This window comes from Equus caballus, chromosome 20, assembly GCF_041296265.1.
Source record: "Equus caballus isolate H_3958 breed thoroughbred chromosome 20, TB-T2T, whole genome shotgun sequence".
Classification (NCBI taxonomy): domain Eukaryota; kingdom Metazoa; phylum Chordata; class Mammalia; order Perissodactyla; family Equidae; genus Equus; species Equus caballus.
Window position 1 is genome coordinate 65100753 of NC_091703.1, and position 24027 is coordinate 65124779.

Below are 24027 nucleotides of genomic sequence, written 5' to 3' on the forward strand. Positions count from 1 at the left end.
CCTAAGACTCCACTGAGAATATGCACACCCTCCCAAGAGTATTTCCTTCTAGTGGGTGTGCTGTTTACAAACCAGGCTTGTCAAAGCGATGACCTGTGAAGTACAGTAGTGGAAACCAATGAGCATCTGCTGAAAACCTTTCTCTCCAAGATAGGAACCAGATGAACTAAAAATTCTCCTAAGTAATTGTTTCGAGGAAAATGGCATTAAGTCTTCAAAATTGATTTAAAGGCAACCAACAGACATGAGCAAGAAAGTCAGCATGCTCATATATATATATATATTATATGCATATATATTCACTTTTTAGATAAGGTCACTTATAGCCAGAATTAAATCTTTTCCATAAGACAGTGTAGGGAGGTGGTTAGGGCACAGAGCTGAAGTGAGTGAGTTTGAACAATACCAGCTCTATCTCCTATCTGTAATAAGGTGGTTATAATAGTATCTACCCAATAGGTTTGTTGTAAGAACAGTGCCTGCCCATAAAAAGCCTAAGTCAGACTTTAACATTGCCCAGGGGTTTGAAAAAGAGAAAATGCAGTAGGGTACTACATAGCATGTGGGGCACCATGGGCCGTGGAGTTAGACAGCCCTCAACTCAAATCCCAGGTAATGCTACTGGTTGGGTGGGCAACCTTGAGCCTGTTACTGAACCTCTCAGAGCGTCCGTTTCCTTATTCTTAAGTTGAAGTCCTAAAGCTGCAGGTGTGGGAGGACGGGGTCAGCAGGAAGCCCTGCGCCTGACTGACATTCGGCACAGCGAGTTCTTAAAGACTGCAAAAATGTCTTTATTCGTTTGTTTTTTATGGATAATAAAATTTATTCTGTGTGCTTCTTTTAGGGTGAAAATGGTTTACATGGAGCTCCAGGCTTACCTGGTCAAAAGGTAAAGAGGTTTTGAATGTTTCACATACATTAAGAATTTTAACATCTTGAAAATTGAATTCGCACATAATATGGTGAAGATTCAGAAAATGTATTTAATGAAACTGAATTCCCTAAAAGACTCTTTAGAAAGCCACTAACCAGTCTTTCCAAAGAGAACCCCTGGAAGCAATCCCTTCCCAAAGGGACCACTCAAGGAGGGGGCTCCGTCCGAGAGCTTGGGCAAGGTGCTTCTCCAGAGAAGTCAGCAGCCGTACTTCCGGGGGCCGTGGGAGTGCACAGAGCTGCTCTGGAAATGTTTTCTCTGCCATGAATCAGAGTCTAAATTGAAGAATGGAGTGGTTTTTACTCTCTTTGACTGTATATTGTTATTTCTTGTTTATCCTTCTTTTAATCCCAGATTGGGTTAAACATAACAGTTATAATGACAGAAAATATTGAATGTTGCAGAGATGGTACAACTAATCTCTTCCAAAAATATCTTTCTTTCAGAATGACTAATTCATAATAAATAAGGATTTGTACAGTGACTAGGTTGCTTCTTTCTGTGCCTAGTGTCTTTGTCTTTACCAAGGGGAACTTCGTCTGTACCCTTTTACTGTCCAAGGGCGGCCTTCTCCTCCTGGGAAGGAGTGTGACTGTATGTGGCAGCATTGCTGGAAACACAGAGACTGGTCTACTCGTTTCCTGGAGGGCTGGGGAGCCACTTCAGGTGGGGCCAGCTGTCACCATACCACCCAGATAATCCCCCCACAGGGGAGAGCTTTATGATGCAAGATTAGATGCCTGCCAGAGGCAAGCGTGTCATATCCATGCTCTGGAGAAGTTTTACAGGTCTTAACAACAAGATGCCAGAAGTTACTATTGCTTCCAGGTTTTTCTCTGTAGCTAAAAATTACCATGAAAAAAGATATGCACTTATATATAGTTACAGCTTTTGAAAATACTTCCTTTACTTGGCTTGATAAAGATAATAAGATGGAACTGGCAGTGATGAAATGGCAAGCTTCTGAATGTTTTCACAGCAATTCTAGACAAAACCCATTGACACAGGATGTGCTGCATCTGCGAGTCGAGTTGCAAGCCAAGGGATGTGCAGATTTATCTGCTGGGAAATAGCTTTGGACTTTCCAGCAGCTGTTTGTGGTGGCTGCATCATGCTGACATTGTGGCTGATGTACTGGGGGCGTTTAGCAGCTTCAATATCAGCTCGAATTAACAGATCAGTTAAAGCCTATATTTTAGGAAAAACGGTAGGAAAAAAGACCATGCATTCAGTGGCAAATATACCCAAATACTAACCTATTTTCTTTCCTGGTAGCTTTTTTGAGGGTAGATGAAGCAGAAATAATTATTTAATCATGTGTGTGTGTACATATACGCATACACATGTATTTGATTATATACATTATATATGATATATGCACAAAGACTCTGCATATAGTAAAAAGCTGGCATTTTTTTCTAACATATGAATTTTAATTATATTAAGCGTCCCCTTGTTGAAGCATTACAGGAAAACCTAGAGATAAGGCACCCTTCCCCCGTCTCAGTGCACTCAGGGAATGTTGACCCAGGGTTCCTTTTGGGCGGAGGAGTGAGTATGCCCCATCCCCCACACTCACCTGCTGACTACGTTGTCGCGAGCGCCTGACATATGTTTGGTGTTCAATGAATATTTGTTGACTGTATGAATGAAACATCAGTACTATAAGTATCTGTACAGAATTAAGTGGGAAAATAAGCTTATCAAATCAGAGACAGTTTAGTTGAAGAACAGAGAACTTAAACCTTTTGGAATAAATATGGTGCTTGAGAGCCAGTCCGCTTTCTGTGACTGAGCGGCGGGAGATCTGGGTGGTGAGGGGCATGGTGCTGGTGTCAGAGCTGGAGCCAGAACCCTGGGGTTCCAGCCTGAACTCGTTCATCACACAGCTCTCGCTGGAACGGTGTTCTACAGAAGTCAGCCTGAGAGGGTGTTCCTACTGGATCTGGTGAAATAAGTAGGAATAGGAATAATGACAATAATGGCTAACTTAGTCTATGCCAGGCACTGTCTCGATGCCTTCAACTCTCAAAACACCTATGAGAAAGATGCTGTATACAGAGGAATTCAGGTTGATGAAGACTGAATTGCATTGGAAGTAGTGATGTCGCTTGTACCCTAGAAAGTTGTTCCTTTAGTATTTAGGAATATATAAATTTTATGTAACTTAATACTGGTTTGGAGTTTACATATTAGAAATGGTTTTTATTTATAACTACTGATTTTTTCATTATTGGAAACATCATTATTATTATTAATAACGTGTGAAAAGTTGTGTGCCTATCTCTTTACATCTCATATTCCTCTTCCACAGGGAGAGCAAGGTTTAGAAGGCAGCAAAGGAGCAATCGGTGAAAAGGTAAATATTTCTCTTTACATACACGTCTGTAAAAATAAATTGTGTTCTTGAAAATATTTTGAGGTGGAATATCTAACTTGTTTTATGCTTTCCACATAAGCAATTTAATAAATTTGTAGAAATAATTTAAAATATCTGCTTCACTTAAGGTAGACAATATCTTGATGATTGTCAGAAATATTTCAAAATTTGATTGAATGGTAGTTATATCTAGATATTTCTAGTTAAATACATTCCATTGATATATAAATGATTCGAACATTTATTGAGCATTATGGTTTTGTGTTATAACATCATTGATACACTGTTTCCAAGTCTTTAAATAAATGCTGTGTTTGTATGTACACCTGGTGTATCAGTGGAATTTTTCCCGAGGAAACAAATAAAAAGAACTAACTGTAAATTGTCAGGGTCCAATAGAAAAGAGATGGCACACTCAGAATAGTTTGAAAGAGCTTAATAAAGGGATGGTTTGAAAGATAGAGGCAAGAAGTAGGGAAGACCACAAGGACTGTGCAATATCCCAGATCTAGTTATAGTGAATGCCTTCAGCCCCGCAGGGTTACTGGTTACCAGTCTCAGAGGCAGAGACTGAATGCTGTGTGGAGAGGGCTGCAGACTGGAGCGAGAGAAGCAGTTAAGGCAATGTTCAAGCAACCATTGTTTTACAAATTGTCAGCTTTCTGCTGAAAGTACAGAGAATAGAAGTGCCTCAGCATCCAAAATTTCCTGCCAGACAATCATTTGAACCCTTCTGCAATTCATAAGTCTAGTTTTACTTTTAAATAGAACAAACAGAGTATCATTCCTTTGTTTCTTGAAATGTCCTGTAATTGGAGGGCGAGAGGGGGGCGGGAAGGGGAGGGAGCATCTCCAATTAGACTGTGGTGCCTGCAGTTAGTCTGGGCAGTGATCATTGAGTATTTATAGACACAATGAGCATCTATTATAATTATCAGACAGATTACATGTGTTGTAAGCTACTTGCCAATTACTTTTTCTCATAAAACTGTGAGGGAGAAAAAAGGAGAGCCGTATAGCAATCATATAATTGAGGAGAACTCCATCAAGTGATGTCTACTTTTTGAAAGTGGATCTCTCTTTTTAGGAATCTCTTGAATATTTTTGCTTTAGAATAACAGTCATCACAAGGCCATGCCTTTAAATAAATGCTTTATTTACGCCTATTCCTGTTTTATTAATGGGACTTTACCTGTAGAAATAAGTGAGAATAAGCAAGGAAAACAGATATATTTCTCTGTAACTTCAAGTCACCATCTCACTAATATCTCAGTGGTTATTTTGATATTTTATATATATAGTTGATATTGCTCGGTAATAAATATATTTTCACAGGTGTAGGGGAGGAAGACATTTCCTCTACCCACTCTGGGTCCTTCTGGCCAGGCTATGAATTAAATTGACATGAGACAGAATAACAGGAGAAAATCAAACAAAGCTTTATAACATGTCTACATGAGAGAGACTCAGGAAAACTGAGCAACTCACCAAAATGGCAGAGGCTCTCGTCTTAAATACCCTCCTCAGCTAAAGACAAAGGAGGATGTTGAGGGGGTTGGTCTGGGATTTCAGAGGGGAGGAAGGCAATTTACGTGGACACGGAAATGTGAATGGGCCAACTACAGACAATGTGACCTGGGAGACACATTTCACCTGACCTTACAGTCATCTTAAGGTATTAGCTCCTTCCTGGAGCAGGCCATTCTGTTTTAAATTCTTTTAGGCCATTGCAGGGGAGAGGGTTATGTCAAAGTTTCTTTCAGAGTCTTTTTTTCTTAAAATTAATCAAGCCAAAGAGACACTTTTCAGGGTGGCCCATTCTGATCCCCCACACAGGCTGTGAGATATAGAAAAACGTTCAGTATATTTGGCTTCAAAGATTTTCCTTCTAATTCCTCATATCTATTAACTGTTGCCTTCAAATAGTCAATTTTAATGTAAGGTGAAAATATTTATGGAGAATGATTGAGATATCAGGAAGAAATAAAGCATCAAATAGTAGACAGTCTTGAGAATTACAATTCAAATGGTTTATAGTCAAATGTAATATTGACATAATAACCTTTGTGTTAAAAAAAAATCTTCTGGCTTTGATGATTACTTACCATATATCAAATATTTGGGGTTTTTCAGTGTTACATGCTGTGTATTCTGATCTATGACCATGTGTATTTTTCCATAAGATAAATAATTGAGGTCATCTTTTTGTTTCTAGATTAGACACTTTTTGTTTCTAGATTAGAGTTAAACAGGAAAAGTACATGTAGCACTCACTTTTGTGTGACACCAGCATGAGATCTTGGACTGCATAGAACATAATTTTTTCCTGAACAAGACAATGTAATTGGAATGTCAATTCTTTGTGGAAAACTGGGTACTTAATTACAATAAGACCTACCTTTCTTCTTTAGTTACCTTTTTGTGGCCTTCACTGTCTTTAAAATTTGACTGTTTCAAGTGACACATTCACTAGTTGCAAAATAAAATAATTCAGGCGTTGTTCAGAGTTGTCATATCTACCAAGGGCATATGGCTACTGATCAACAAAGGAAGTTGATCAACTGTCAAAGAGAAAATACTATGTGATAATTTTCAGGTGATATATGGCTAGAAAACTAGCATTTAGGCCAGCTTAGCTCTTAGACCAGACTGACCAAGTGGTTCCTCAAATGTCAGACATGCTGTCCTTAGTCCAGAGAAGAACCCATGAAACCTGAACAAGGATAGGGGTCCTCATTTGAAGGTGTATTCCTGATCTATAGCAATGTAGGCCAGAAACTCATCTATTACCTGAGCAAACACAGTCCAGCGAAGTCAGTCCTGAGATGAAAATTACTTGAAGGGGTCATTTGTTCTCTCAAAAATTAGATACTTAGCTGGCAGGACTCTCCCAGAAGACAGCTATTTTCAGGTGTACCATGCTCTGGTTTATCCTTTAGATGACAGGAATGCCCCCATCCCAGTGCTCCATTCCTGGCGGGCAGAGTCAGGCGAGCATCACTCCAACAGCATCTCTCATGAGGCCGGAGGGAGGAGGGCTCCATTCTGGCTCCTCTGTTTCTATAGTAGTGGCCTTAAATATCCCTTCCTCGGGGGATTTTCCTCAGTTCCTCCAGCGTTACTGTCCTAGTAGTGAACAAAATGGAGAGTCCACTCTTGAGGTGACAGTTGTCTCCAAACCGTCAGCCTTCTGAGCGATGGGGCAGCCAAACCGTTGTTATACGACCAAGTGTACAAGCATGAACTGAACTCTGAACGTCACACATCACCTTAGATGGAGGCCATCTAGCAGGAGTTCATTGAGGTGACCTTCGCTCCTGAACCCTGAGCCCAGGTTTTACTTTAGCTCTTTGTGAAAAAGGAATGTTACTTGGTTACATTTATGAAAAGCAGCAGAAAAGAGAAAAGCAAATGTAAGCATCTGCTTGGTTATAGCATCCGTTCTTTTTAAGTAATCGCTTCAAATCATGTAATTCAGTTTGCTTTTAAAATTGCCAGTCTTTTATGTTGTCATTCACGCCCTGACTAATTTAAAAATTTATTTCCTCGGCATTAAACTTGATTCTGCTGAACTCTATTGTTAAATATCATTTGATTGTGAGAGAGAAACATCCAGTGGCAACTGCTACTCATGCCACACTTTTCCTGACATTTTTCCTACATTTTCTAGCTGAAAGGAGGTCAGTTTTGGTCCATTCAAGAGTGACATTTAAGTTAACATGGGCACATGTGGTAGTGAATCCTGACAAGGGTCTAAGAGGTTTCAGCTAGTGTGGAACTTTTCCATTTGGGGAATTAAAATGATTTGGCCTCTTGAAGATCTCTTAAGTTTAGTGAAAAGAAAAAAGAACAATAAAATGAGTCCTTCTTCATGAACCACACAGCTCAAGGAGGTGTGGACAGTGCCAACGCTTGATGAATTCTGTAGCCGAGAGTTCACGGTTAAGCACGTTCTGACTAATGCTTGTTTACACTTATGGGCGTTACCTACTGTGATCTTCATTACTGATCTTTTCTTCCACTCTGAGTTAGACTAATAACAATAAGCGCTACCACAAAACTAACAAATACACTTGGATCCTGCTTTAATTCCTCTCGTAAAACTTTAGAAAACTGGTTGTTGTAAGGTTCCACTGACTTGTGATTCTTGTTGTCTTGTTAAGAGTGTTTTCTGGGTCTTGAAATGACATATAAGATCTTTAAAGCAGAAAATTATATTAGATATTGATTACTCTGGTTTTATAGCTGTTTCAAATATTTTTACCTGACAGATCCACTGGAAAAACATCCCCCTAATACCTATTCTTATTTGACTAATTTAACCACATATTATTGTAGAATTCTGTATAAAATGTGATATTTAAATGAATAAATTGTTAAAATGTTTATTATAACTTAGGTTAGAGTGCAAGTATACTTTATTACTCCAGTACTTTCTGGGGTTATTTATAATGAAGCCATGCATCCAGTCCTTTGTGCTTCTTCCATAAGCAATCAACACCAGGTGACTTTCCAGTGACATAATTCAGATTTTCATGGGCCAGCCTGAAGTAAAATCTGTTTAGGCTCAGTGTTGACCTCACATGTGGTGGGCAGCCTTCGCCTTTGCTGGTCACTCTGGAAGATGTGGGAGGAGGAAAGAGAAAGGTCCTTACCCATCCATTTCATCGCTTCATCATTCATTTTGGTTTCTAGTCAAGTGCACGTTGAAGAGCAGCACTGAATCCATTTCCTGTTATTCTGTTGCTTTTTGTTTTCAGTTTTAAATATGTGTCAGCATCTGTGACGTATCCTACACAGTCCTGATACATAAATTCTAGGCTGATGAGCCTGATGTGAAATTTATTCAGTACTATTTTATTGATTTCTCATAGATTGATTTAAATTTCATGCTTAATTCATAACAAAGTTAGAAGTTGTCTATTTTTATACTAGTACCACAAATGATTTCACCTGCCAGTAAATAACTAAAATATTGACTTCTAGCATTAAATATCATGAGATTATAGTCAATCAGGCAATCAATAGTAATCGTGTACTACTAGGAACAACAACTATGGCTTCAAATAATTCAAGACGTTTTACACTGGAAAATATTTTCACTTTACATTAGTCAGTTTTTCATTCTATTGTTGTTATGGTAATTGCACATGAACTAGAGTTGAGAGTGAAAGTAGCTGTGATATTTGGGCCATTTAAAATTTGCTAGAGAATGAGAAAAAGCCCAAGTGGGTAAGTCTCTACAATATGCATAAACTATTCTTCAGAACATTCTGAAGGCAGCATCTAGGTCATTCAGCAGGAAATGGATTTCCAGTTTCTGAAGTACGACTCCAAAGAGAGCCGAGACTTGACAGTTCCTTGTGGAACTGATGGCGACCGAGGATGGAATAAATGGATTCTCGTATTCCTGTGTCCCAGTTCCAATCCAGCTGTGCCTCGCCAGCTGTGAGAATCTGGACGTGCTCCTTCTCTTTTCACTGCAGTCTCATTTTCCATAAAATAAAGATAATTTCTACCTCATGGTATTGTTGTAGGAGTTAAATAATAAGTACCTCATAAGTGAAAGGTGCTCAATAAATGTTAATATCCCCAACAGCCAAAATATGAAAAATATTTAAAATATTGATTTTTTCAAGAAAAATAGATTAGATATAATTATTTCTAATTTTTTTGTTTGCCTAGTAATAATTCTTAATTTTCCTTCTAAATAAGTAAACAAGAGACAAGAAGATATATTAGTTAGCTGCTGGTGTGTAATAAATCACCCCAAAACTTAGTGGCTTAAAACAACATTCATCTATTAGCTCATGATTCTGTGGCTTAGCAATTTAGACTGGACTTGGTTCAGGATTCTTTGGTCTCAGCTGATCTTGTCCGAGTTGGCTCATGTATCTCTTCTCAGCTGACGCCTTGGCTGAGGGTGGCTAGTCTAGGTTGGACTCAGATAGGCAACATGTGTACTCTAAATGCTCTCTCATCCTCCAGCAATTGTCCTGGTGTTGTTCTCAAGGGAAAGGCAGGGGTCCAAAGAGAGCAAGCAGAAGCCTATGAGGCCTCTCGAGGCCCCCAGCTCGAAACTAGCTGCCATCTCCTCTGCCATGTTAGGTTGGCCAAAGCAAGTTGAAACCCAGCCCAGGTTGAAGGGTGGGAGATAGATGCCACCTCTTCATGCTATATGCTGCAGGGTCCCATTGCCGGGGGGATGGATAGGTGGCAGGGTGAAAAATGGGGCCATTTCTGTAACAAACTGAACACAAATGATATGAAATTTTCTCATTTTAATAAAATAAACTCTACTTCAGGGTAAAAAGGTTGAATAAATTTAGTAACTTCTCTTCTTTCTTCTCCTTCTCCCATGACCTGCAGTATAATTCTGAAAGTTATGTTTACATAGTAGGACTTGGAGACTGTCAAAAGATTTTTTCATATTTGAAAGCAGAGATGCTTTATTTTTAATAGGAAAATATTATAGAAAAATGAGCTTCTTAATTAGAATGGGAATAGAGAAATACAGTGCATCAAATAATTAAACCAAGAAGTGATTTAGTATTTTTACGTAGTTTCATGTGCTTATTAATTTTAGCTAAAGTAAAACTGAGACCAGAACAACTGGAAAAAGCAGGCCAGAGTTGAAATGTATTTTTAGGATTTCACTATTAAAGCTTTCTTGGCAATTATGCCTAGTATTCAAAACTAATGCAAGAATGTTAAACATTGTTATTACAAATATAGCGCTTTCCCACCAGCGCTCTAAAACAACTGTCGACGTGGCACCTTACTTCCTATGGGCTCTCTGTTGGTTCACCGTGTAGAATTCTACAGACATCAGTGTGTTATACAGTTGTTTCATTTACCCTGGTAACACGTAAAACTTCTACAGCTTTTGAGAAGGACTTACTTGTTTGATTTGACAGCTGACTTGAAAAATGAACAGAACAGGTGGAGTAAAATAATAACTGTGATTTCAAAAATCACAGCAATTTATCTGTGCCCAATACCAATTGGCATGGGAGTAACCATGCCAACTTTCAATTAGCTGTGGTGTCAGGCAATTGGGAAGTGTAATGGCAATCCCACAGCCGAGCTGGAGGCTTAACGTTAGTCTTTGCTGATTGGGTGTCATTTTCTGAATTCTTTCCAGTGCTGGTGAATAACTACATTATATGAAATATGTTTAACCCTCTGTTGCTGCATTTTTAATAGCAGTTATAGAAAAGCTAAAATAGTTGAAAAAGAGAGAGAGACATGGAAAAGAGGAAAATAGCCATCGAGGTCTGTAATACTTCATAGTCTATTTAATTTGAATATGAAATAGTCTTTTAAAGTATTATTTTTAATGATCACATAATATTTCACTATATGGATATATAATATTTTATGTGACCATTTCCTTGTTAGAAATTTAAGTCTTTCCTATTTGTTTTTGTTTCTCTTTTTTTTAATTTGTTTTAGTTAGTACGCATAAGGCAGAATTATCATACTTTGGCAAGCATCTTTAAACACATCTCTTGTTCTTCCTTTAAACTAGATTCCTAGAATTAGGATTATTGGGTTGATGACTATGGAAATTTTTAAGATTCTTGATACATATACTCAAATTACTTTCCCCAAAGTCTTTTATTTGAAATCAGTTTACACATTCACAAGTAGTGGTTGCATCCTTTTCTACTCTCATTAGCTTTGAGTGTTACACTTTTTACATGTTCACAAATTTTTTATCAAAAAATATTATTTTCCTTTAAACTTTCTTGTACTTTAGCTATATCACATTAGATGTTTGCACACACACACAAGATAACAGTCGTATGCCATATATGTCATAAATATTATTCCCGCCTTAAGGTTTGCCTTTAATGTTTGTTGTTATTGATACACAGAAATTCTAAATTTCTTGGTTGGCAATTGGTCTTTCTTTGTTTTGAAATTACTTCTGTTTTGAGATCCTATACTTTCAGGAAAGCAGTTAAATACTCACTCATATTTTCTTCTTCCTGTGCTCAGCTGACATTGTCTCTTCTTACATCTTACATCTGTCTATTCTGATTGCTTGTGTTTTGTTTTTACACATTGTAACCCTTTCTTCCACCTAAATTTATTTTGTTGACTATTCTAAGATGATGAAACTCGACTTTTCCCTCAATATCACGTTTGATAATGTCCTTATACGTTTGTTCATGGTGCCTTCTTTGGCACATACTCATTCCTAGATATTAAGATTATTTGAAGGTTGTGTATTCTGTCTGCTAATTACTTCATTGCTGCACATTATTTTAATTATTTTAGTTTTTATAACATATTTTAGCATCTAGCACTGGAAGTACAATTTCATTACTTTTCTTTTAAAATATTTTCTCACATATTTTTAGCCATTTGTAGTGCTACTTGCCAAATGCTTAAACTTGGATAGTTACCCACTCTTTGATTTCCTCATCCCTGAACTGGGAATAATAATGGTACCTCTTTTATTGGGTTTGTGTAAAACTTAAATGGTATCATCATGCAAAGGATTCTAATCAGTGCCTGGCACATAGTAAGATGTTGAAAAAGAGTTTGCTTTTATTTTTGTCTTCCTTATGAACTTAATATCAATTCTCCTAGTTCTAAAAAATAAATGTCATTGATATTTTGATTGGTTTTATGTTAAATATATGTATAGATTTGGGATATAGCAGAGGGTGTCTGAGCCTCAGAGACATTGGAATCAGACACTAAAAAGCCTTCAAGAACCAAGATGCTACTGCACGCTCCCTTTTCTTCTCTGGCTGCGTGAGCGATCTTTTCTGTGAAACTGCCCTGTTCTATTGCTGTCTGACAGCCTGACTCTCCTTGCTCTTTGGGAAACTTAGTATAAAATGGCCCCTCCAAAATGGCAGCCTTGTCCCCCAGTTGGCTTGCCTTTGTAAGACCAATGCTAATGGCGAACTGCGATCACTGGGTCTCCTGTCCACACTGAGTATAGAGAATCTAGTCGACTCACCTCTGGTTGGATCACCTGTGTCTGGAAAGCCCTGCAGCCAGCTTAGCCGACTTACAGAGAGGTGTGAGAGTTTCAAGAGGGGGTGTGGGAGGAGAGCCAGAGGGCTGCAAATATTGCTGATATATGGAAAAGCTCTTGAGTTTTGTGTCTTTATTTAGTATCTGATTACTTTACCAAATTCTCTTACTGATTCTGATTGCTAACTTTATTAATTCTATTAGTTTTTCCATTGAAAGCAATGGGATATATATGATAGTGTCATAGGAAATACACATGATTATTTTGGCTTCCTCATCCCACTTGTTGTAATTCTCTTCATGTTTCATGTCTTGCTGTGGATTGGTGATAGATACAGGATGGAAAGGGTTGGTGATGGATACAGGATGGCTGCTTAGGAGACCTCTGCAGTCGTCAAGCAAGGTCTGACTGTCGCTGGTGATTTTTGTGGAGACTGAGAGAAGTGCATAGATTTGAGATGTAATTTGGAGAAAGCATCAACCAATTTCGGTGATGTGGGGGTGATAAAGAAGGTGATGACAGAAATTGTTTCTGGCCATTGCACTTTGTAAGAAGAACAAATGTGCATGGGGGTTTATACCACAAATTTGAGATGAGTGCAAGGCATCTAATTAGATCTGAGCCTGGAGTTCAGGAAAAGTCTGTACTATGTTACGAACAGGGGTGGTGAGCACGTGGCAATGGGAGTGGGTGGGATTGCATAAGGAGAGAGGTTGGAGGTAGAAGGCCTGTGGCTGTGAGTTGAGAAACAGACATTTACAAGTTGAGTAGAGGAAGAGGCATCCAGAGATCTACAGGGGAAATCAGTAGAATGAGTTATCAAGTAGAAGAAAGTGAGTGTTTAAATGTTCAAAATGTTGCTTAGAAGTCAAATAAGATAATAGTGTCAGTAGCTAACGCTTATTGAACATTTACTACATACAAGCATTTTTCTTCCCTGAGTCTGTGTGAACTGCCTCATTTAATCCTCTTGACAACTCTCTGCCCTTATTATCCCCATTCTGTAGATGAGGAAACAGATGCAGAAGGTGAAAAATTAAGAAGGAATGCCAGGGCTCTAACTCACTGCCTCCTTGGATGAGCATGTAAGATTGTCCCTGTAGGTCACTAGTGACTCTGGCAAAGGTAATTTTGGTGGAATAATAAGGATAGAGAGATGGATCTTTACAAAATGAATTATAATTAGTTTTATGACTACTATAATTAGTAATTAGTATAATTAGTTTTATAATTACTGTCATTAGTAATTACTATAATTAATTTTGTAATTTACTATTTACTATAACCAAGTTATAGAGAGATAGATCTTTATAAAATTAATCATACGGCTCTTGTGCTTAAAGCAATTAGTTATTTCCCATTACATTAAAATCCGAAATCCCTAACATATCCTGCAAATTCCTGCACAGCATGGCCCAAAATTGCCTCTGAATTCCTCTCTCCCCACACTCCCCTCTTCTCCTTCTGCTCCAGCCACACCACCTTTCTTCAGTTCTTTGAACTCAGCGAGTTCTCTTCCGCCTCAGAACTGCCCACTCGTGTCCTCACTGCTGGGAACACTTTCTCCCTTCGCTCAGCTAACCTCTGTCCATTTCTCACATCTTCAAAGTCGTTTTCTCAGAGGAGGCTTCCTTGACACTCCAATCAAAATCAGTTCTTTTTGTTACAATTTCTTATTATTCCTTTAACTCTACACTCACCTTTACAGGACTTACCACAATTTAGAATGATAGAGTCACTGCCAGGAGTGTTTTTTTCTGTTTCTGCAGTAGAACAGAAGCTTCTTGAGAGCAGGGACCACATCTGTCTGTTGATGTCTTTATCTCCAACACTCAAAGTAATGCCTGGTATGAGAAGAATTCAATTAATTAATTCAGTACTGGAGGAGAGTAGCATAGACAGGGTTGAATAATCTTTGATAATTACGATTTTTTTTTTTAAATTTTATTTTTTTCCTTTTTCTCCCCAAAGCCCCCCGGTACATAGTTGTATATTCTTCGTTGTGGGTCCTTCTAGTTGTGGCATGTGGGATGCTGCCTCAGCGTGGTTTGATGAGCAGTGCGATGTCCGCGCCCAGGATTCGAACCGACAAAACACTGGGCCGCCTGCAGCGGAGCGCGCGAACTTAACCACTCGGCCACGGGGCCAGCCCCAGTAATTACGATTTTGATTCATTCAACTCAGTATCAATCCTACTTTTTCGGACTCCTGCTATTGAATTTGTGACATAGAGTTAGAGATCAAAATTCAGTTTACATGGATGACCCTTGGAATTGTGTTTCAAAAAAAATACTTATAAAAACATTAACAGACTTGATAGTATACCAAAATGAGCAGAGAAGAAATTGGTGAACACATTTCCATTTTTCATTATTCATGAAACACATCGCCTTTTTGTAGGCACGATTCTATATTCTTATAGCTCCTTATTCTATAAAACAAAGTAAATCAGTGATTTTAATACCAAATGTTATCCTATCTTTTTAATTCAGTAGTTGTTTTAGAGGTCGTCTGTTGATTATGTGTCATAATTTTCAGTTGCAGTTATAGTGAAATTTTGAAACTACTGATCACAGTGACCTTAGGTTGGTTTTGTTAAGGAAATTTATTCAGTAAATTTTATGTAATTTAAAGACAAAGAAATATGGAAATTTGGGGGCACGTAATGAGAGATAAGTAAGAAAGGCATGACCCTCATTTGTATACTGATTGACAAATGGACTTTTGGTAGTTTCTCATTTATCAGGGCTGAACATTCTAAAAGGCTGGTTTACGATTTGTCTCCATTTTGCTTTTATTTTGACCTTTATCCCAACCACCCTGTTTCTTCACTGCAGGCCCTGCAGTGTCTCAGGTTTCTTCTCCTGTGTGCTAGTCCCTTTTCCCCCTTTCTCAGGTCTTCTGACCCCACAGACAGCTCCCTGCCCTCACCCGCCGGCTCTTTTCCTCGACTTCTCGCTGATCGTGCCACCCACTGCTGTCTTTCTTACCTGTTTTGCTTTCATCCCATCCAGGCCTGATTCCCTCTTCAGGTTACTTTCTATCAATTTTTCTTTCCAGCAGCTCTGAGAAGGGAAGAGAATTTTTAGTATAAATAGATGGATTCATGAACAGGTGACTCCAGAGTATTTTCTGTGCCCCAAACAAGGAAAAGACGTATGAGGCAGTTCTCCCCTCACGCCTGAGCCTTCCTGAGTCAGACTGGTTTTTAAACTAACAGTAAGGCAAAGGCCACCCTCACATTTGGTGACAGAGTTTGTAGTGTATAAAAAAGATGTGATTTTTTTTTAAATGAAATGATTTAAAAATTTATCTAGCAATTGCTTCTGTTTAACATAATCATCATGTATTTATCATTTCTATTTGTTTTCACTAAATCTCAGTTAATAAATATATTAGCCAAATCTCTTTGTTGGAGGTGCACTCCAGATGGTAGGAAGATAATTGATTGAATGTCACCAAATATTAGACGACAGGTGCATTATTTTTATTTAGAAGCCACTGGCATGTGAACTTCTTTCACATTCAATGTAAAAGCAATTCGCTGTGTAATAATTGCTGAACAAGTGTGCCCCACCAGCCTGAAATAGCAGGATTCCACTGCACAGAAAGCAGAGGTGTCAGTGTGCCTGCTGTTCCAAGTGGACGTCATGCAGTGACTGTCTGTGTGACAAGTTATGGTCCTGGCTTATGATCATCTATTGCTTCTTAGTTTAATATCTTACAGAAATTGTCCTTGGTTCTTATTTTTCCTTGCTAATCTTCACAATCCCCTTTAAGCCACGTAAGTAACTCCTCATCAACGATGTCTTCTAATAGCATTTGAGGTTGAATGAAACAAGATACAGAAAGCAATTAACATTTGCTTTGTCTTTTCTACATTTTTCCTTGTTGTTCTTCATGTTCTGCTGATAATTATACTAACAGACCAAAAATACAGACAAAATGGTAAAACATTAATGCTTTGGGCAAACCTTTTGTGGAATGTTCTTTTAAGGACCGACACTTGTCTGGCCCCGGGGAGGAGCGTGGCAATGCAGCTGGCTTTGCCCGCTGGCTGGATTCCAGGGGCTCACTGATCCTCCCTCCCACTTGAGGGTTGCTTGTGTGCACATATGACTCATGGAGTGATGTCTCGCTAAAAATCACAGGGCTGTGTCACACAACAGCACCGAGAGTCTCAGGTCAAATCCAGTTTCTTTCTTAGGGTAGAGGGAGCCTAGGAGGTCATCCAAGTTGACTCTCTTCCACTGTTCAGATTTTGATGGGTGGTCATCCAGGCTCTGCTCATTAATGCTAATAACAGATGCTTCTAAGTTCTTTAATTAAAAAATCTATTCCCTCTTATTTTGACCAATTTATTCCAGTCTAACCCTTTGGAAGAATGGATTCTCAGGTTATTTCTTCTTCCAAGTGACTGACAAGCTTTTGGAAAGTTGAAGATAGCTATTCTCCTGAATAGTTGCATGTTAGTATTTGAGGTTACTCCATTGTGCTTCATAGATCCTGGTTTCTAGGTTCCTCATATTCCCCGTGGCCTTCATTTGGTGATGCCACAGCTTGTCAGTGCGTTGATGTTCACTAATGGACAAGTTCTCCTGGTGTGTTTGGAGCAGTGAATCCTACAGGCAGCGTATGAGTGAAGGAACTTGGATTTCGTAGAGCTGAGACCAGTCCTGGCTCCACTCGAGCTGATTGCATAGCTGTTTCAGAGTCTTCATCTGTGGAAGGAGAGGACTAGCCTGGATGCCTTCTAGAATCAGGAACGTTTAGAGCTAGAATGAGTCTCAAAATATAAAGGGTCTATACTACTATCTGGCAGTTTTCTTGAACAAATGTAAGCATTTACATTTATATATGGTGACTTTTATTTAGGGGTTTTTAGCCTCTAGTTCCTACTTGTCAACCTTTAACTCTTGATTCTGACATCTATTACAATAGTCACTTTTCTCAGCTTTTGTAACAGCCATGAATTTTGTATACATAAATTCTGGATCTTTGAATAACTGCTATAAATATTGAATAAGACAAGGCCTGGAGCACAGCTCTGTGGTGCACCACTGGAGTCCTCTTTCTAGGGGACAACTAAGCACAAATGAAGTTAAAATGAGTACTTTTATTTAATGACTTTTTCACTTACCTCACTGCAATTTAACCCACGTTTATCCAACATGTCCTAAGAAATTTTGTTAAATGTCTTACTGGATTAAATAAACCAATCTCGTAACGTTTGCATGATTTTTGTTTTTTGACACGATATGCTCTCTTGATAACCATCTTATTCTTTACTAATATCTTAAAACCAATTTGTTTAATAATTAATTCTGGAATTTTGCTAGGGATCAATATCCAGCTTCCTTATTACTCACATATATTTTTTAAATGAGGAAACATTGGATCTAGGCCTTTCTTTCTCCAGGATTCTCAGAAATTCATGTCAGTGACTAATTTCCATGAGCTCTTCGTTATCTGTCCTTAATCTGTCCTCTCCTTTCTTAATGTCTGTCTTGGTCTCAAGGGTGATTAGCTAGAAATCAGTGAATTAAAGCCCTTCAACTTCTTTTCAAAGCAGCGTGATGCTGACTATAACCCAACATGATACTGAAGTTCTCTTCAAAACACACTCCAGGTTTAAGAACACATTTGTTTGTTCAATTATCCATTTATTTGATCACTTATTACCTGCTGTATACCAGATACTGTGTTGAACACTGTGGTAACAGAGATGAAAAAGACAAAACATTGTTTCAAAGAGCATGTATGAAGTGTTTGATGGTTTGTGCAGGATGCTGTGGGAAGGAAGAGGAGAGAGTACATAACTTTGGCTGGCTGAGGGAAGTGAGGTGGGTGAGGATTCATCAGTGAGTCTTGAAACCTGGATAGGAGTTCTCCAGAACAAGGAAGAGGCAAATGAACTCATTCATTCAAAAGCACAGAGTGGGACAAAGTACAAGATGTATAGGGAACTAGACGAAGTGCACTGTGTAACAGAATGAAAAGCAGTGACCGCCAAAGGGAAAAAAGGAAAGAAGAACTTTGAAAAAACTGACTGAAGCACAGCTTCGGGCAGAACCCCCAACCAGGAGAATTGCCAGGAAATAGCATCAAGAGCTTCCCTCCAAGCCTTCAGGTGATGACTTGTTGAGCTCATTCTGCCTGAGTAGGGGCCCCACCTGACCCCCAGACAAGCAATCAGTATGTTAGGGGACATTGATACTTCTGGAAGAATCTTCCCACTAGAAGACCCATCTGAAGTCTCCAGAGGAAAGACTAGAAAGGCTAACATCCTTCCAAAGACTCACGCTGGCTTAAATAGGACTGTAGTTAAGGATTTTGCTTGGTACTTCCCAGGAATTTCTGAAGCTCTCTATTTTCTTTATTGTTGCAATTTATAGCAACTGAAAACTTTAGTCTAAGGTGGAAAAAGAACTTGACTTCTAGTGTAGGTTTATTCTGTTAGTTAAGGTCCTAAGGCAACTTAATCTAATTATTTTATCCTTTCTTTGATTAAAGAAAGAAAAGAAAAGAAAAAGCGTGAGACATAACCACTTCTTTTATGAGTCAAACAAAATTTAGCATTTGATCATAAAGTGTAAGGAGTGAATTCCTGGTTTTACTTCTAATAAATAGCCATGGTCATATTTACAAAAGAACCCATACTTACTGATCTAAATTCCAATAATTTACTAGCCAGATGTCCAGTCTTTTCTTGTTATCTCCCTCCTGAAATTGTCACAGGAATCTCAGGGATTCTCTATGTGTCACCTCTGATCAGTATGTGAGTCAACAGTGGGCCTTGCTGCTGTCATTCCCTCTTTTGGTCCTTGAGAAGAGGAGTAATAAGTTTCAGGTATAATTTGATCTGGCACCTGCAGCTTTTGCTGTAGCTGCATTCATTTAGGTTGATTACTCTCTCTCTCTCCATATGTCTATAGATATATCTATATGACAGAGAGGGGGACAGTTATCCAATAGATTATTAATTTTGTGTGTTCATGGAATATTTAGAAAAATTTGTGATTCATTATCAAAAAAATTAATTCAAAAAGCAGATATTTTGCAAGGCACATTCCTTTGCAAGACATAATAAAAAACTAAGAAATGAAGAACACTCCTAAATATACCCCTTGAACCAGAGTAAATGAAAAGGGAAGTTCATAGAAATTGATAAACAAAAAATACTTTATACCAAAATATATGAAACATAAAAAAGTTATACTGAGGGTGAAAATAGATAGTGCAAAACTTGTTATAAAGGAGGAAATATAAAAATAAAGGAAATAAGTTTCTATCTTATACAAAATAGAAAGAGCAACGCATAAACCAAAATAAAATAGTAGAAGGGAATTAATAAATATAATCACTAAAATTGATAAAACAGAAAATTTAAAAAATTGTAAAAAGGGTAAATGAATCCAAAATCTGGTTTAATAAAATGGCCCATAAAATAAGTAAATAAAATTCTGTTCAAGAAGCAGAAAATGGAAAATAGAAATGAGGCAAATTGGAAATAAGAAAGAAATTTATAAATATAAATTCGACCACAGATAGTGTGTGGACTAAAAGAATTCTGAGAGACTGCTATGTGAAATTCTAAAGAAAAAAAATTGATAATCTAGAAAAATGGATGATTTCCTCCAAAAAATGTAAAAAATTAACCACAAATAACTGGAAAATATGACTTCACTGCTTACTGTGGAAGGCATTGGTGAGACAGTTCAAGATGTACCACTGAATAAAGGACCAAGACTAATGGGGTTTTTCAGCAGGGTTTTATCAAGCCAATGTTATTTAAACTGTTCTAAACCAAAGAAAAGATGGAAAGCTTCCAGGAAGTCAGCATAGTAAAAAATTAAATGAAAACTGTAACCAAATTTTATTTATGAATATAGATAACATTTTAAAAATAAAATATTAGCAAGTGGAATTCAACAATCCAGCATAATAAACATCAATACTAGGAAGTCAAGGGTGATTCAAGCTAAGGAATTCTATCAACCTGATACCACGTCAACCCATTGAAGCATGAAAGTTAGATGATCATATAGATAGATGATGAAGCTTTTGATAATATGCAGTAATCATTCATGATAAAATCTCCAAGTAAAATAGAAATTGATTAAATATTTTTACTGAAACTCAACAGCAAATATTATTCTTTAAAAAAGGCAAAGCTATACTAGAAATTAAACAAGCAAAATTTAGACTTCAAGAGGTAAAATCGTCTATGTCACGAGAAAATTAAATAACTTAGGTGCATGGGAAAAAAGAGATAAGCCTGTACATTTTTATTAAATTCTACGTGTATAGGTAGAAAACCTGAGAGACTTTGGTAGGAAATTTTTTTTAATTGATAGAATTTGGGTAATTGTTTAGATACTAGAGAAATATTGAAAAAACAATAGATTTTCTTTATCTTAGTCACTAACACCTAGAAATGTCAGTAGGAAATATTCTATTAATATAAATGGTGAAAGCAATAAGAATTTTGGGAAAATTCGAATAAGAAAGGAACAGGGTATATACAAAAAAAAATCAAAGCATAAGAAGCAAGACCTAAATGAATGTACATACCATCTTCTTAAAAGTTACAATATAAGAAATTCAGTAATTCAGAGTTAATATGTAAATTTAATGGAATGCAAATAGATTTTCTGACATGCTTTAAAATTTGTTTTGAAGTTGGATAAAATTGCTTAAAGTTTATATGGACAAATAAATACCTGAAAAGAGTCAAAAATTTTTTGAGAAAGAGCAATGGTAAGGATGGACTTTCTTTACCAGACATTATAACATTCTATAAAGTCACCATAACAACATAAATATTGTATTATGTAGTATAAAGATAGGTAGAACAAAATTAAGAATCTGGAAATCGATCCCTGAATTTATGAGAATTTTATAAATTTTGTATTTCAGTTCAATGGGAAAGGATGGATTATTCCATAGATGTGCTGATAGCACTGATTCTATCCATATGAAAAATATCTTATACCTATACAAAGATAAATTCCAGATGGACAAAAGATTTATATAAAAATCAAAACAAAGCAATAAACATTTTGTATTTGTACAATCTAGGGACAAGAGCATATCTAACCAAGATTTTAAATCCAGGGACTATAAAGTAAAAGACAGATGTATTAGACATGTAAAAATCAAACAGTTCAGTGGTAGAGGGCCATAATCAGCATCAACTTGAAACTGATAGTTCTGGCAATATTAAAATGTAATTAACAGACAATCAGTTAACATTTGTACTTTTCAGAGAGTTTTTAAAAATCGATGGGTAAAGATGAATAATTTAATCATTTAAAGTGAGCAAAATGTATGAATAGGTAGTTTACTAAAGAGCAAACCCAAAATATTAACAAACATATACAAGGCTCAGATTCCCTGGTAGGCAGAGATATGCAATTTAAAGCAATTATGAGCTGTGACCTACACCATCACCCTGGCACCTGTTGCTGGATGTGGTTCGAGGACAAGGCATTCTCATACATTGCTAGTGGTATGTTAGAGCTACAGCCTCTTTTGGAAAGCAATTTGGCAACATCTATTTGAAAATTTTTTTTAAAGCATAATCTCTTTACCTAGCAATCCATTCTGGAGACTCTGATCTATGTAAAGTATATCACATGCATATAATGGTGTTTATTGCAGCGTAATTTGTCACGACAGAAAACTGGAAACAGTGAATAATCATGGACAGGAAAGCACTTGAACAAATTATGGCCCATCCATATCATAGAGTATTGTGGAACTATGGAAGAGAATAAATTAGGATGGTACTGGGTAATCTAAATTAACTTACAGAAGATGATGTTGGGGGAGAAAATAAAAATGCAGGAAAATGTGTATAATATAACCAGTTTTTAAAGGAAAAAAAGACGAAATCTATATTTTGTGTGTGTGTGTTTGTATCTAGTTACGATTATATGAGTTTGGAGAAAATATTTAGAAGGATGCTTACAAAGTTGATAACAAAGATCTGGCATCCAGAGAGGGGGTAAAAACAAAAAAGGGAGGGAAGGAGAGTATGTTTCATTGTTATACTTCATAATTTACATTTCATTATATATATTCTTTATATTTAAAAATATTTTGTATCTAGGAAATATATTTATAAATTTTATCTTTGTTATATTTATAGATTTTATTACATTTATTAAATTTTATATTCATAAAAATATATATATTCATATATTATATTAAATACATTCCCAGATACATATATTCTTGAGCATGTATCAAATATTTCATTCAAAAATTTTAAAATTTGTACTAAAATGTGTATTTTATGTGATCACATTTAGGACTTTATGTAAGATTTGTGTATGTTTTAGATGATTTTTTAATTTTAAGAAGCAAGAAGATGGATTAAAGATAGGAAAATCAGCTAGGTAACTGCTACAATAATACGTAAATGAAGTTGAACCAGGATTGTGACAATGATAATGGCAGGATCAGGCAGAACAGGAGCAATTTAACAAGAATAAAAATGAAAATATACAAGGAAAGAAGAGGTGGGAGGGAGGAAGGATTCTCTGTTCTGATCCACTGGTCTGTTTGTCTACACTTGTATCAATACAGCACTACCTAAATTACTGACATTTTATAGCAGTTATTGTACTGAAAATAGCAGTGGTGAAAGTCCGTCAACTTTGCTCATTAAGATGGTCTTGGGTGTCCCAGGACTTGGCGTCTCCGTATTAATGTTCAAGTCAACACACTCACACACGTACAACCTGCTGAGATTTTGAATGAGTTTTCTTTTGCTCTACAGATTGTTTGGGAGAAATTGTCTCTTAGTAATTTAATTTTCACTCTAGGGTTCTTAAGTAATTTTTGTTAGATTTATTACCATATATTTAGTGTTTTTAAAGCTATTTTAAGTAATTTTAGATATTTAACTTCCAATTGTTTGCTGCTAGAATATTGAAGTACATTGAGTTTTATTTATTGACCTTGTGTCCAGCAACCTTGCTTAATTAACCAATTAATTCTAATAATTTGTAGATTATTGTGTCATTTGTGAATAAATACTTCTACTTCTCCCTTTCCAGTCCTTATTGCTCGGATTTCTTTTTCTGCACTGGCTAGACTTTCAGTACAATAGTGAATAGAGTGGTTATAATGGACATCCTTGTCTTTTTTCCAAATTCAGGGAGGAAGAATTCAATATTTTATTATTAAGTATGCTTTAGGTTTTTATAGAGACGCCTTATCAAAATAAGGACATTAAGAATATAGTTTTCTGAGTTTCCCCCGAATGCCTATTCTATATTTAATTTAAAAAATGCTTTTTCTGAAGCTGGTGAGATGATAATATGATTTTCCTTCTTTTTTATTAATGTGGTGAATTACATTTCTTGATTTTTTTTTTCTTAAAGATTGGCACCTGAGCTAACAACTGTTGCTAATCTTTTTTCTGTTTCTCCCCAAATCCCTGCAGTACATAGTTGTATATTTTTTTAGTTGTGGGTCCTTCTAGTTGTATTGTGTGGGACGCCATCTCAGCATGGCCTAATGAGCGGTGGCATATCTGCGCCCAGGATCTGAACCGGTAAAACCCTGGACCGCAGAAGTGGAGTGTGCGAACTTAACCACTCAGCCACAGGCCCAGCCCCTGCTTGATTTTTAAATGTTAAACCAGACTTAGATTCCTAGAATAAGACTCATTTGTTTGTGTTGTATTATCCCTTTTTGATTGTC

At 36.9% G+C, this 24027-nt stretch overlaps 1 protein-coding gene across 4 annotated transcripts in view; it reads left to right on the forward strand.

Moving 5' to 3' along the window:
- COL19A1 (collagen type XIX alpha 1 chain) overlaps positions 1–24027 on the forward strand; it is a 312975-nt gene that overhangs the window by 85080 nt on the left and 203868 nt on the right. For all 4 annotated transcript variants that reach the window (XM_023625139.2, XM_070245772.1, XM_070245771.1 and 1 more), the window contains 2 exons: positions 845–889; positions 3249–3293. In XM_023625139.2, the coding sequence (XP_023480907.2) occupies positions 845–889; positions 3249–3293 (90 nt within the window). The remainder of the gene's footprint in view (positions 1–844; positions 890–3248; positions 3294–24027) is intronic.